Here is a 16,178-nt window from a genome sequence, read left to right as displayed (position 1 = left end):
CACTGGCTCCCCCATTGCCGTGGCTGCTGCTCTGCCCCTTTTCATGATAGAAGGGGGAAGCTTTACACCGAGAAGGCAGTTTCCAAAATATCCCTGTTACTTCCTATCTCCTTGACACTGCTTTCAACTTCATTTCTGAACTGTTTCTGACTTTGGACATGGGTTCCGGATGTGCTCTGGCAGGCGAGGGAAGCTGCCTGCCCCGTGGCCAACCGCTCAAGGCTGAACTCGTGCAGAAAGATGTGGAAGGCACTATTTACTAAGCAAAAAGGGGGACACTGCCTACGACATCATTTTCCTCCAAAGTGACACCCCACTTGATTTGTCAACAACCAAACATCTGAAGGGCAGTGTCATTCACTAAAAAGTTTTTCCTAGTGAGACAGCAAGTGGTTTCCAGCTATGTAAAACGTCAAGAACTTTTAGCCATGAAAGAAGAATGTCTGGGAGCAAAAAGTAAAATAGCAATCGATAAATCTGAAAACGTTGCCGCTTTCTCAAACAGTGAATGAAACAAATCCTTTGATTACCACTGACCTTCCCGTGTGCCTGTTCTGCTGAGGTTACAAGTATGCACTGATGGGGTGGAGGGGGACACACACACCCCCCCCCATAAATACAGTGAGCTGGAAGGGAGCCATGGAATGCCCATTTCTATGAAAACATTTACCCATCCCTCCCATGGGTGGGGGTCTAGCCTGTGGTAGACCTCAGTAAAATCACCAAGCCAATGAAGGAAATCAAACCCATTTTATTCACAGGTGTACATTTTTGTGCCATTATATGTAGGTGGTTCAGAATGATGTTCAATAGAACTCCATACACAATCAAAATTGAAAGAAAATCAGTTGCTATTTTAGCATGACAACAAGCAAATGCAAATTTCAGGAAGAAATTTTCATTAGCACCGTTCTGGGTGACTGGGTATTAGAACATATTTGAATGCAGACACCCCACTGTTTGGGGAGCTCCAAAACATAAAAGGTGTGAGTTATAGCTCAATTTCCTGCTGGGTTTTTTTTTTTTTTTTTGGCTTCTCAGTTTCTATCCCTTAAAAGTTCATGAAGGTAAATCTGGAAATAGTTGAAAAGTGTCACTGGAAGTCACTCAGTGTCTTTCTGCCTTACACGCTCTTTTCCCTGGGGTGATTAGCCTGCCTGCCCTTCGTTACTGAGGGCGTTTGTCTCATCACAGTATCTCTGTGCCTCCTGCTACTTGCTGCTTCTGCTTGTCCCCACCTGAAGTCACATCCTTTGTCACAGGACAACCATTGCCACAGCAACCGACTGTGACATCACAATGGGGGTTGGAGGACAGCTTAGAGAGAAAAGAGCATGTCATCTCTGGCCAAGGGCCTCTGAGTTTTAAAACCACGGTTTCGCTAATCAGAATATTTTCCAGAACACTCCGTGACAACGCTGCATTTCTGCAAGGCCTGGGCTGTGACATAGAAAGCATTTCAGCTGAAGTTTAAGGGTCGTCTGTTGTCGGTTTGGGAAGGGGGTGGAGATTTTTATTCCGATTTCATTGTAAGTCTGCGCCACTGATATCTGCCAGTAAAATACATTAAATATTCCAGAAAGAGTTGATTTAGTAGATGAAAAATGTGTCTCCAGAGACCAGAGACGGTACATTTTCTGTCTTACTCGCCTTTCCATAATAGGAGCAATGTTTACATTCCTCAACCCATGCTGGGCCTGTAATGTATTCATGTTCCTTCACTCTCCAGAGGCAGGAATTGAGGTATTTGAGATTTTATTGTTCAGCTACCGCATCCAGCACTTAAGATCTGACAGTTGTGATGTGTATTCTCACTTGGTATTAAAAAATAAGAGCTCCATGTTTGCGTTTGATTAGAGTCTCTCAGCTTGGTGGCTGATTAAGTAGGAACAGGGAAAGCGACTTTCTTCGGCAGCCTCTTGGTTAATGTCGTGTAAGATTATTGATGGGTATAGTCACATAATTTTTATTAAATTGAAGAAATTAGCTCAGCTGAAGAATCTCACCCTGACAGCAAACTCTCGTCGTAATAATGAGACCTGACACTTGTCAAATCCAAGACAGGACTCCAAATGGTCTTCCCTCACCAAACCCGCCCCCCCTAAATATTCTCTATTCAATTACGGAGAGAGCTTCATTCAAACATTCAGCATATTTACCTCAGGTTGAGCAGAGGTGGTTCTTTTTTCTTTGGAGGGGTGACGCAATCTGTGAACTTGAGCTGTTTTCTTTCATTGTAAGAAACTCGCTTTCTTTCCTCTAATTGCTTGAAATGCAAACAGAGTTTCTCTCCAGCTAGAGGCAATGGTGCCCACAAGGAAGTCATCAAAAAAAGACCTTGGGGATCCAGGAGAGTTGTGTGATTTGTTCATTTAACAGGCAGAAAACTGTTGCCTCTTCCCTCTGACTCAAAATATCTGTTATCCCGACTCTGTGAAGGGAACGTTACAAAACCAAAAGATGAAGAGGGAGGCATTTTTGGCTGCCCTCACGCACACAGCAAAGCAAAGCAGAAAGCGCATGTAACTGCCAGAGGAAAAGTGCTTTCTCAGAACACAAAGCAGGCAGCGAACAAGTCCATTTACATACTTGGGGGGCTGAGAGGATTAATTAGTTCATGTTTGGCAAGCTGCACCTCGAAGAGGTGCTATTGTCACTTATTACTGTTATTAATTAACAGGGTGAACGCCAAACAAAAATACGGCTGGTGGTGTGCTTTCATTTCTTAACGCCATATGCGATGTCTGTTGCAGGAGTGATTCGGGAGAGTTACCTCAAAGGCCACGACCAGCTTGTTCCCGTCACGCTCTTGGCCATCGCGGTCATCCTGGCTTTCGTCATGGGAGCTGTCTTCTCGGGCATCATTGTCTACTGCGTCTGTGATCACCGACGCAAGGACGTGTCGGCGGTACAGCGCAAGGAGAAGGAGCTGACACACTCGCGCCGGGGCTCCATGAGCAGCGTCACCAAGCTCAGCGGCCTGTTTGGGGACGCCCAATCCAAGGACCCCAAGCCGGAGGCAATCCTCACGCCTCTCATGCACAATGGCAAGCTGGCCACGCCCAGCAACACGGCCAAGATGCTCATCAAGGCCGACCAGCACCACCTCGACCTGGCAGCCCTGCCCACTCCCGAGTCCACCCCGACGCTGCAGCAGAAGCGCAAGCCCAGCCGCGGCAGCCGCGAGTGGGAGAGGAACCAGAACCTCATCAATGCCTGCACCAAGGACATGCCCCCCATGGGCTCCCCTGTCATCCCCACGGACTTGCCCCTCCGGGCCTCCCCCAGCCACATCCCCAGCGTGGTGGTGCTGCCCATCACGCAGCAGGGCTACCAGCATGAGTATGTGGACCAGCCCAAAATGAGCGAGGTGGCCCAGATGGTGCTGGAGGACCAGGCCGCCACCCTGGAGTACAAGACCATCAAGGAGCACCTCAGCAGCAAGAGTCCTAACCACGGGGTCAACCTGGTGGAGAACCTGGACAGCCTGCCCCCCAAAGTCCCCCAGCGGGAGGCCTCCCTGGGCCCTCCGGGAGCCTCCCTGTCTCAGAACGGCCTGAGCAAGCGGCTGGAGATGCACCACTCCTCCTCCTACGGGCTGGACTACAAACGCAGCTACCCCACGAACTCGCTCACGAGAAGCCACCCGGCCACCACGCTCAAAAGAAATAATACTAACTCCTCCAATTCCTCCCACCTCTCCAGAAACCAGAGCTTTGGCCGGGGAGACAACCCGCCCCCCGCCCCGCAGAGGGTGGACTCTATCCAGGTGCACAGCTCGCAGCCGTCGGGCCAGGCGGTGACTGTGTCGAGGCAGCCCAGCCTCAACGCCTACAACTCACTGAGCAGGTCGGGGCTGAAGCGCACGCCCTCGTTAAAGCCGGACGTCCCCCCCAAACCCTCCTTCGCTCCCCTTACCACATCCCTGAAGCCTAATGATGCGTGTACATAATCCCAGGGGGAGGGGCCAGGGGTCGAACCAGCAGGAAAGGCGAGTTGCCCGCTCAGCTTGGCGCCTGAGTACCCACCAGACCAAGACGGCCAGACTGCGCCGAGGCCTCCGGGTCCTCCCCTCCCGGACACAGGGGTGCTCGTGAAAATCGGGCCAAGTGGTTTGGTGAAAGTTTGCAACGGACTCACCTCCATACTCTACCTTCTCTCCCCCCCTACACCTTGCAACAGGTTGGACTCACAAAAGACTTATCACAAACATGAGCCAAAAGCACATACCCACCCACCCCACACTCACACACACACACACACACACACACACACGAGCGTGTGCACATGTGTGCACACGCGCGCACACACACACAGAGGTGAACAGTAAATGCAACATTTTGTCCATGACTGCACGGGGCGCTGCCAAACAGGGCCAGCCTTCCAACCCTCAGAACAGATACATTTTTTAAAATGATGAAAATTAAAAAGACAAAAAAATAAAGAATTCATTGATAATTCTAACTCAGACTTTTAACAATGGCAGAAGTTTACTATGCGCAGATACTGTGAAATGCCCGCCAGTGTTACAGCTTTCTGTTCTAGCAGATGATGCCAGTTGGGCCACGATGTCATAGGTTTCTGCTCCTTCTTTTAATGAAATAACGTGACCGTTAACGCAAGTAACTCTTTATTTATTGTTCACTCTTGTTTTTCCCGAAAGGACTCTTCCACATGCTATCTTTATGAACAGCTCTTCAGAAAGGCCACTGCAAAAGTTCAACTATTTAACGTGAAATCCATTAACTGGAATAATTGAGTTTCTTTATTTTTACAATAAATTCACTTAGTAAATAAGTTGGAGCTGGAATTCTGAGCTTTGTGTTGGGACTCTCTGATCTCTAGCTAACGGAAAAAGTTAAGAGGGGAATATTTATTTCAATCTACCAGTTAATTTGATGGCCAGATTTCTGGCCTATAACACGCAAAATAAATGAATAAATAATAATAATAGGTTATAAGTCCTTCCAGAGCCGAATTTCTAAAGCAACCAGGAGAGGAACTTTTAGGGTGGCACATCCGTGTCCATTGCTGCCAGTGTGGCTTTGTCAGTGGTTCCTACTTTCTGTGAAGGCACCAGCTTGTGATACACCATCTCATTTCACCTTGCATGTGAGACAGCAAACAAAATCCACAAACGGTGTGAACTAATTACTATGCTGGCTGCTACCTTGCATAAATTAATGGTTTGATCACACGGGTTTTTCGTGGGGTTACATCTGTGAATAGCCTGTTTTCCACATGTAAATTTGTGCCTTACACCCTGAGTTGTGTATGCTTGTAAACTGTCGTTATGATCAACTTCTTTGCCCTTTTGAAATAAATGCAGATATTTATTTAACGCTCCCTCCCTCCACCCCTGCTCCAGCCCGCTGGAAGATCAGTGTCCAACAGATGGAAGAAGGCGGTGGTGATGGTTAAATCCCACAGCCTGGGAAAGCAGGGCCGCACCACACCCTCCAGACCACACCCTCCAGGTCACACTCCCTTCTAGTCGTGCCAATTCGAACCACCCTCTGACCGTGCCACCAAGCATGGACCCCAGTGTTGTGGGTGGCAAATCCCCTTTTCTCCCTTTATAGTCTCAGATCATTTCAACATGGTGATATTCTCATGTTAACCAGCGGAAGGAGGACAGGACTACTAGTCCAGTCTGCGTTTCTGCTGTGTCCCTCTGCTGGAGGATACGCCGTGCGGCCGGGCAGGCGCTGGGCGGGGTCTCCAAGCCATGTGCTCGGCACACACATGCCCTGCACACAAAGAAATGACATGGAAATAGATGCAGGCAGGCTGGTCCCTGCTGAGATTAACGAGTAACTCCAAGTCCAAGGCCAGCCACAGTGGGCGTGGTAAAAACTGGGGGGCAAGAGATCTTCATTTTTTTTTTTAATTTCTTTATCCTTTTCTTGTTTTTGTTTGTTGGGGGGAGGGCTGGGGTGTGTGTGTTTCTCTTCCCCTCGGTTTTCATTAGCTCAAGCGCACAGAGGGATTTTTGTTTACTCTATCCTGAACAAAAGAATTGTCAACATACTGTAATCTATGAGCATTGTTGTTGGTTGTTATTGTATTTTTTAACCGGTTAAACAGTATATTGGGTGCCTCTTTGTCTCTTTCTATTTCCAGTTTGCTCTTGTGGGCTTAGTTTAGTTTTGTTTTGTTAGAGGGGGGGAAAAAAGCCTTCCAAAAAAGACAATTTTGAGCTGGCTAATCAAAGGGATACCTCACCGACGGGTGGGGCCGGGGTGTGTGGCCAGGGCGCAGGGCTTCTGCTGATGTTCCAGCATCTCTTGCAGTTTTGCTGTCATTTGGGGTAGGCCTTGTTGTTTTTGTGTCGTGTTTTTGTTTTGTTTTGCTTTGTTTGGTTGGTGAAATCAGTGTTCACATCCTGTGAACTCTGTGCCCTGAAACCATGAAGTCTGTTCTAGAAACCGAGATACCAGTTTTATCTCCCTTTTCTTTTTAAATGCAAACAGAGGAAGGGGTGGGGATACCTCCCCCTTCGCCCCCCGCCCCCCAAGGATGACTCCTAGAACAGTCACAGCATATGCCCATGCGCTTTGTGCCCCTGTGGGCAGCCTCGCCTTGGCCGTGTTGAGACCCGTGTCAAAACTTCCATCCCGGGCCCCTACTTTCCACCACCCATCACTTGCGGTGTTAACCCATGTATTGAGCTGGGCTTCTGCATTTAAGTATTTTTCTCCTCTTCTTTTTTCCCCACTGTGTATGGGGGGGGGTCCATAAACCTGAGTGTGCCTTTGCTTTCCACCCTTGCTAGACATTGGTAGATGCAACAAACTCAGATTTATATTTGTTGTAAAGTTGTAAAAATATTGTGATGTCACCGATTTTCCTTCCATCTCCACATCCCCTAACATCTGATTCACAACTTAATGTATGTTGTAAAAAAGAAAAAAAAAAAAAAAAAAAAGCAAAGAAAAAAAAAAAAGCAGCAAGGAAAAGGCTCTTTATTACTTAAAAGTAATAAAACAAGACTGTTCTACATTATTGTCTGTGTCCTGAATGCTTTTATTTATCACTTAGTGTTTCCCTTTTTTGAACCCCATGCCCTCTTTGAGCAAGACCCTCCTCTTTACTCCATCTCTAACTGGCTTCAAGTATCAACAACAAAGTAGCTAGGCCTATTTGTTTGCAATACACCCTGTAGCTCCCCCAACCCCTCCTCTCAACACACACACACACACACACACACACACACACACCTTTGATGTGTGTTTTCTGCCTGCACCCAGCCTGGAGCAGGACTGAAGCAATAATTAAAAGGCAGAGCACGCACTGACTCCGACTATTCATTTTATGCATTTTCTTTTTATGGGTTGTTCATCATCAAACATTTATGGTAGGCTTGATAGTTTAAGAGATCAAGGCTAGGATTTTAGTATGTAGGGTCCACTAAAAATAGGTGCTTGCACAGATGTGACTTCAGCCTTTTTGCATATTAATAAGGTGGAGGGTGCTGGATTTTACTCCTTGTTAGCATTTATCTTGTAACCCAGAAGACTTGGTTGGAGGTGTATCGGGATTCAGCACTTGATTTTTATTTTGCAAAACAGCTCTGTGAAATGCCACGACCAGGTTCTTCCCTCTGGGACATTTTTCAAACAGTTACTTAAAAAAGCCCTCCGTGACAGTATTTTACTTTGGGCCTTGTGAAATAGTTTTCAGTTTTCAATGTTTCCTAGGTCTGTTAGGACATGGGAAGATGAGGGTCGGGCCCCACCTCACACCTACAGTGGCTCGGTCATCTTTTGACAAGTCATCTCTAGTGGTATTTCTTGAATTCCACCCAAAGGGCTAGGCATTGTCACGCACAAATTCGACTAGAGTAGTTCCCGCCTCCTTATTTATAAGGGGAGGTGGACCTGGTCTCTCTAATCATCATTCAGAGATGGGAACAAGTGCACCCAAGATTTGGGGCCAGAGGTTTGAGGGGATTTGTGTAGAGTGTGTTCTGGACAGCCATCCCAGGCAGAAGGGCTATTATTGTGTGCAAAGGTGCAAGTGTGCTGGGTTCAGGAAACAGAGGATCTAGAGTTTTGTGTGCCCAGGATCTCAGAGAGCCTGGCGAGGCAAGGCTAGGAGAGGGGCTTCAGGCTTCACCTGGTTACCATGGGCTCAGGGCCTAACTGATAAGCAGTGGCGCAGCAGTAAGGATGTATGTGTGTGCTTTAGAGAGCTGCCTGGCAGTGACTTAGAAACCGGGTTGCTTCTGTAAAGGTCTTGGGCTGCCAGGCAATGAGACCAGTCACAAGCCAAGGAGGGGGAAGTAACACCAGGAAACAACACTCCATTCCACTTCAGATTCTGGAAGAAATAACTGAATTAGCCCTGCAGTCATCCCTTTGGCCAGCCTTAAGAGCATCCTTCTTATGTGACTGATAGGGTTTGCCTTACTTTTATCTAAACGCGTAACTGAGAAAATGCACAGTAGCTACTTCAACCCGATCATTTTTTAAAAAAATATTTTTTACATCATTTTTCATTTTTGTATGACGTATGCATTTTCATCTTGGTTACAGTCCCTGTAAAATTCCTACCACAGGGACTGATCACAAAAATCTACAAAGAGCTGACGAGACTCAACAAAACAAAGTAAATAACCCAGTCAAAAATTGGGCAGAAGAGCTAAAAAGAAACTTCTCCAAAGAGGAAGTGCAAATGGCCAACAGGCATATGAAAAAAATGTTCAACATCACTTGTAATCAGGGAAATGCTGACCCTATCGTTTTTAAAAAGTAGGGAGGCTGAGATCCACTGAGGGAAGGGATTTGTCCACAGCCCACAAATTCGTGGTCTCTTACTCCATTCCTTCATATCCTGAGAGCAACAGGAGCTAGGAGGCCCCACAGCCCCTTTGCCCAGAGGCATCTCCAACTCACCCAGCCCTCCTTTCTCACACGCCTCCTTATTTATCAGGGGAGGTGGACATGGTCTCCGTAATCGTCATTCAGAGGTGGGAACAAGTACCCCCAAGATTTGGGGCCAGAGGTTTGAGGAGATTTGTATGGAGTGAGTTCTGGACAGCCATCCCAGGCAGAAGGGCTATTATTGTGTGCAAAGGTGCAAGTGGGCAACCTAGTCCTTCATCTGTGCCAAGATGAGGGGGTGGGCAGGAGCTCAAATCTCAGCAGTGTGAAGTAGACAGTCACTCGGTGCCACCTGATACCTGATACTACAGGGAGGCGCCTTTGCTGAGTCAGCTTAGTTCCGGTCTGGGAAGAGGCGACAGTCTGTATTTTAGCTGTGGCCTCAAGGACACCCCAGCTTAGACAACTCAGTTTCTTAATTGCTGTGTTTGCTTGTTTGTTACAGGGTTGGAGGCTTCTGCAGGGCACGTTTAGGCTGTTGGTCTTGAAGAGGGACTGGCCCAAATCAGTCAACAGGCTACGTGGTTCCCAGGGCCAGAGGCAGCACCTTGGGCATGCCTGTCCTCCTTCAGTGCTCTGTCACATACACATAAACAGGTCTTGCTGTCCAACCTTGTAAGTTGGCAGAAGCCAAGCAAGATGCCCCAGAACCACAGAGCCTGAACAAAGCTCTTTCCAAAAGAGTCATTCAGCCAGTGAAATAATAGCATTAGAAAGGCACCTGCAATTTCAGACACTGGAAGATTTTGCTTCAGAGAAAGGGGTGAGGGCGATTTAAAAGAACCCTTTAGTAACAAAATAACATGATTAAGAGCATAATCTTCTTCCTGGCTGAGCACAGTGACAGCTGGGTGCTTGGACTTGGTAACCCTTAGAAACCCACATCACACGCCTGCTTGTCTTTAAACCAGGTGGTGATGTCTCTCTTGTACAGAATTGGGAAGGAAAGGCAGCTCACATTTATTGATCGGGACTGCCAGACAGATGGGGATCTTCAGTATTCCATTTAGAGTATTGTGTGTCCTTAGCTCTAACCCCCTGGGATGCCTGGAGGTGGGGGGCGGTTGACCTCAATAGAGGCTTAGGGCTGAACTGATGTGCATTAAATGTGGCTGGGCAAAAAATGTGCAGATGTCCCTCTAGCAAATGGAATGAAATTTGAGCAAATCAAGGGAGGCAGCTGAGTGGCGAGGGGTTCCCCACCCCCCTGTGCAAATACATGGGTGCACACATGTGCACGAAAATCTATTACCAGGCTGGCTCCTCTCGTGTCTAACACCCAAAATGTCCCAAATGTTTGCTGAAAGCCGATCCTTTGGGAAGTCATTCACCCCTGATCCTGATGACATATGGGTGGCACCTCAGCACTTTCTGGTCAAAAGTGAACTCTCATTAACTAGTCTCAGAAATGAAAACCAAGACTTGTGCAGAGAAGCCTGGACACTGGTCCCTCACAGCCTGTTGACAGCGACTGGTGAGCAACTTTTTTGTTCTCCCTAATCACCTTCAGACAGAAGACTCCCGTGAGAATCATTATCATCATCCCCAGAGCAAGTCTCGGTCCGCTCCCAGGCTCAATAACTGTCCAAATAGGGGGACGTAATGAAGGGGAAAGTAGGTAACCATTAAACCAGAAGTACTTTTTTTTATTGGTGGTTTTCAGAAAGGAAAAAAAATAAAGAAATGAAGGCGACACTGGACACAGTGCCAAACGCCAGGAAACCAATGCAGAAGGAACTCAAGCAGGGAGGCTCCTAAGATGAGAAAGATGATAAAAAATCAATCTGAGAGCCAAAAGCTCCTCTTTCCCCTATTCATCATGACCACTGCTTTTGCCATAGTGGGAGGTGGGGGAGATGAGGAAGTGGGTTCATCTCAGCAACCTTGCTATCTGTTCTCAAAAGTGCATACTGAACGTTGAGCAGATCTAGGCCCTGTCTAGATGTGCCACGAGATATGAATCTCAACACGGGCAAAAGCTTACATCATGCAAGATGAAGTGTGGAATGGTATCCCAGAACTTGCAGTTGTCAGTGACGATGATGATTTACTTATTCTTCTTATTTTTTAAAGATTTTATTTTTATTTATACAAGAACTTGGATACAGGTCAGAGGCATGGGAGGGTGAGAGAATTCACCAGAGACAGAGCGGGGAACAGAACAGGCAGACGACTGAAGACACTGCTGAGGGGAGCAGTGGGCGCGACAGGAGAGGTCTGCTGCGCCATGTGGGTATCTCCCTGGCCGGCCAGGAATCAAACCTGCACGGCAGAGGCTGCCGACAGTTTCACAGCACTGCGCACAACCTGCTGCACCACCAGGGAGGCCCATTATTCTTATTTATGAAGTAACACTGCATGATAAGATCATAGAGGTCTCGGGAGCACCCTTCAAAATCAACATGGGTAGCTACTTCACTGAGCTCTCCACTCTCAGTCAGGTTCTGTTCACCAACAATGGCCGTTTTCATCTGCTGCGTCTGCACATCTGTAGACATAATCTTGTGCATCCTCTCCCTGGATCCTTACACAGCCTCACGCGGCGAGCAGCACAGGTGGGGTTATGCTCACTTTACAGAAATGGGGGTTTGGAGAGGAGGGTTCTAATGGCACCCTAATCCCCAACAAAATGCAGCAATGTTTCAGAAACCTGCATGTTGAGATCATCCCCTTGGCTCTCTCGCGGGACACCTCGGGTTACACAATTACTCTGCTTCACCAAAGGGGAAAAAGCCTCCCATGGCCTGTCCCAGGAGAAACGGTTGCAACAATAAAGTCCCCAGAATAAAAGCTAGGCACACTTGTTCTATTTTAAGGGCATTGTGCACTCATATTTTTCCATCATTAAAGATACATCTCTTCCTTCCTGTGTCTGTGAATTCCTGATGCCAGTAGTGTTATTAGGAACTGTCAACAAAGCAGGAAAAGAGGTTGCTGAAGCCAAGAGCGGTGACCTCCCTTCTTGAGCTGCACCCTGCCACTTCAGGGCAGTGGCACGGATGGTCCCGTGGAAGAAAAAGAAGAAAGGCCTGGCTTTTAGAGCTCCTCTGTCCTGCTCAAGCCACATCATCACAAGAGAAATTTAAGAGACTTAAGAGATCCCAGGGTTGGGCCTCCCTGGTGGCGCAGTGGTTGAGCGCTGGGTTGCAAAGCTGCCCGCAGCCTCTGCAGCGCCGTCTCGATCCCCAGCTGCTCCCCGGCCACCAGAGGAGGGTCCCACATGGCGCGCAGACCCCTCCTGCTGCCCGCTGCTCCCCTCAGCAGTGTACTTCGGTCCTTCTGCCTGCTCTGCTCCCCGCTCTGGCTCTGGTGAATTCTCTCACCCTCCCGTGCTTCTGACTGTACCCAGTGCTTGTATGTATGTATGTATGTATGTATGTATGTGTAAATAAATAAATAAATAAATAAATAAATAATAAATAAAAGAGATCCCAGGGTTAACTGGCAACACAGAAGAAGGGATGCCCTATGCCTCAAAGGCTAGAGAAACTTGCCCACCCTTGTCTTCATAAAAGACTGAGGTAAAGTCAGTGTGAAAGAAAGAGAAAGTCAGCAATAGCCACACTTTTCATGTTAGCCCCCACCGGCCACCAACCAATTTCACTCCACCTCCCATTCAGTGGCTGGATGATCTGGCTGACTGCCTAAAAAATCTCCCAGTAGGGGCCTCCCTGGTGGCGCAAGGGGTTAAGCACCACACTGTGAAGCAATCCGTAGCCTCTGCAGCATGAATTTGACCACCGGCCAGCCAGGGAGCTACCCACATGGCACAACAGACCTCTCCTGTCTCGCCCGCTGCTCCCCCTCAGCAGTGTATTTCAGTCAGTCTGCCTGTTCTGTTCCCTGCTCTCTCTGGTGAATCCTCTTACCCTCCTGCCTCTCTGGCCTGTACCCCAGCTCTTGTATGCATAAATAAATAAATCTTTAAAAAAAAAAACTCCCAGGAGGAGACAAAAGGTAAAGGCCTCCGCCTAGGTCCCTGTCTCGCTCCTGCATGTCGCCGCCATGGTCCATGCTGCTACTGCCAGACTCCCTCTGGGAACTAATGAGTTGCTCGGGGTGAGGGCGGAAGAGGCAGGACCATCTGGGAGTGGGTGCCCGCCAACCAGCTGCTCCACAGCACCCCAGAGAAGCCAGCATCTTCCACTCAGTGCCTAGCCAGACCAGCTCAGGTTCCACCCCGAGAAGAGGGAACGTGACCCCTCTCCTCAGAAACCCAAGTTTGTGTTCTCTTTGGCTGGCTGATGGCTTTCTGTTAGAACTGTTCTGTTTGCTTGTTTGTTGAAACCCTGTTTCCACTCCACAAAACCTTTTCTCTGTACACAAATTGAGTGAAGGTGAAAGGTTTGGCTGCCACTGACTTTGGTGACTCTGGTATAAAACACCTCCATGACTCCAACTGCCGCAGGGTACCACTGACTTGCTTATCTATGACTCAATGAGGGGAACAGCCTTTGAGCCAATTAACTTTCCCTGATTTGAAGGGTCAGAGTCAATAACTGATTAACTTTGAAAAGGAGTTTTTTACGCCAAACTCTGCATTCCAGGACAATTCCAAGTGTGGTAGCTGTTCACAAGATCTGTCTCTTCCAAGGAGGCAGAAGGCTGTGTTTGTGTGTGTGTGTGTGTGTGTGTGTGTATGAAAGAAAACTGCCTGTTAAAAGTTGACATAGGTGTTGGCTGATTTGAATCCTTATTGGTATTTAATTTTACTTAAGAACTAATGATTTATTCTCTTCTGTCTCCAGGGTAAAGAGGAAGCCTGTGATCACATTTCTTACTTGGGGAGAGAAGATAATGTGTTAGACGTATATGTATGAATAGAAACAGGTAAAGAGTCATATTTCCTTCTGACTTTGTAATTTAAACAGTGTAAGTCAGTAGGGAAGGGCTGTAATTGGAGCCAAAGTAAGTGAGGTGAAAATTACTAGGTGTCAGAGCATCTGCATCTCATTTTAATTAGGTGACTATAATAGCAAGATCAAAAACTTTTCCTTGTCACTCAATCTGTTGGGCTTTCTAATCGAGAAACCAAAGGACCTGTTTTGTCCTCAGGAAAGCGTGACCCAAAAAGATCCTCGCTAATTACCTGGCTAGCGCAGCCACGGGCCTGGGCCCGGGAAGCAGGGCACAGTGGGGTGGTGTCAGGAGGCCAGGGTGCTCGAGGACCACCCCACTAAGGCCAGCACCTCCGGGCTCTCGGGATTAGCCATTCCTAATATGGCAGTGTGGCGTTTTGCTTTCTTACAAGGCAAAGTCACTAAGAAGGCAGCACCTGGCACTGGGAGTCTGTGGGCCTGGGCTCAAGAGTGAGCTGGCTTTGTCATTTGTGGGGTTGTCATAAAACTGCTGGCACCTCGTTCTCCCATCTGCAAAACAGACTTGGTGACGGCGGCCCTGCCCGCCTGCTCGGAGCATGTACAAGTCAGATGGGGTGAACGTTTACCTGCGCTTGCAAAACTCCAAACCCCTCTGTGTCTTTCTTCTCCAACCTGGCATTCAAATTGAGATCCCAGTTCCCGAAATCTTCTAATTAATGACTGAGTCCCCATCCTGCCGATAATGAAAATGTCTCTTTTTTCTCCTTTCTCCTAAATACTCCTTATCTGCCAACAAAAGCAACCAGCCAGACCTGGTTAAACAAAAGCTCTGCCTGGCCCGACGAGTCCTGGCTCTTTTTCACTGCTGCGGCCACCTCAGACACTGGCTGCCCGGAGGCTCTGATCACGCTCCAGCTGTTACCCTCCATTCTCAGGGGCTGGTCTGCGGACAACTGGTCTACCCCCACTCACTCTGCCTCCCCTGCTGCCTGGGGCTCTTCCCGCCTGCTGGCCCCAGCTGGTGTCTTTGGACAGAACTTCCTGGACTCCAGAATAGACCCAGAAAGCACCGCGAGGAAGACAACTCTAAGTTCACTTAGAACTTGCAGGTGGCCTTGGCTGCCTGTCAGCCTGGATGATTTGCTCTTTGAGCTGATATACGCACAGCCATTTTCCTGCGCACACCTGCCACCCTGGCCCATGAGGTCCCAAAGGTTTCCAGTCTCAGCCTCAGGCTCAGAGGGCCTGGATGGAAGCACTACCCACCAGTGCCATCCCAAGAGTTCTTGACATTTCTCTCACGAGAAACACCATTACTACTAGGAAACATTATGCCAAAAACATAAGTGATGGTCATTATTATGGATCTCACGGTGCTGAAAAATCTTACTCAATACCTCCGTGTGGAGAAGAATAAATCAAGACAGGAGAGTTTGCTCAATAACTCAATAACGTACCACCTGTTCATGGCAAAGCTGGGGACAAGAAGCAGGGGGCCCAATCCCTGATTCATTGCACCCGGTAAACACAGACTTAACTTCAGATAAAGGAAAGTGGGGGGCCCAGTGTGGGTGGGGTGTAGTGATGTACAACTAAGGAGGTTTGGACCTCATCCTCTGACTCTTATACAGTGATGTAAACCAATGTTACCTCAAAAATAAATAATAATAATAAAGTAACACTGAACACAGTGGTTGGGAAAAAAGAAATTTATTCCACTCTCATGTCACAGACCAAAAGCATGTATCCAAGATCCACAGGCAGCCCTGCAATCTTCACTGTGTGATTGCCATCATCGGATCCAAGAAGCTTTTCTAATTGTGCCAATTTCAAGGTTAACAGAAAGGACAAAGGAGAGAGTGTGGCACGCAGCAAGGGAGGCTGCGGATGCAGACAGCAGGACCCTGTGCTTGGCGCAAACTCAGGAGGGCAGAAGTACTTGAAGGAAAGACTGATATGGCAGGAAACTGGAGTCGGCCATAGTCTGTGCACAAAGAGCACGTAAATCTTACCGCATCATGCATATAAACATATACACACTATAGAGAGAAAATACATAGATACACATGTAATTGTCTATGCATACACATATGTAAATTTTATATAGCATTACGTGCATGAACTATCTCTACGTATACACATATATACACATACATATACAAAAATAAAATGCAATCAGCCACTGCACAGACGACAGCAACACCTGGCTTGGGCACCCTGCCTCAACACCTCTGAACTCCCAGGAGCTTCTACGTTCTCTCCTCCTGCAAAGCACCCCATGCACAAAAGTTTCTAATACCCATCACTACACATTGGAAAATGGATTTGCCCACAAGTCTGTAAGCCTAGCAAGGGCAGGAATTGTATCCTTTTCACTTGTTTTAGTACACTGTCTACAGTGGGCCTGTAAATTGCAGGAGCATGGTAAGCCATTTTCTACACAGAGTCATCATACATAACACAGTAAGGGTGT

At 47.8% G+C, this 16,178-nt stretch overlaps 1 protein-coding gene across 3 annotated transcripts in view; it reads left to right on the top strand.

Annotated features, from left to right (window-relative positions):
• Positions 1-3,952, top strand: part of SEMA6A (semaphorin 6A) — a gene marked incomplete at its 3' end in the record, with an annotated part of 62,210 nt that extends 58,258 nt beyond the window's left edge. For all 3 annotated transcript variants that reach the window (XM_084252403.1, XM_084252402.1, XM_084252401.1), the window contains one exon: positions 2,754-3,952. In XM_084252403.1, the coding sequence (XP_084108529.1) occupies positions 2,754-3,952 (1,199 nt within the window). The remainder of the gene's footprint in view (positions 1-2,753) is intronic.
• Positions 3,953-16,178: the final 12,226 nt, after the last annotated feature.

This window comes from Talpa europaea, assembly GCF_964194135.1.
Source record: "Talpa europaea genome assembly, chromosome: 13".
NCBI lineage: Eukaryota > Metazoa > Chordata > Mammalia > Eulipotyphla > Talpidae > Talpa > Talpa europaea.
The sequence above is the reverse complement of the archived record's forward strand: the minus strand, read 5'-3'. Positions and strand labels throughout refer to the sequence as shown.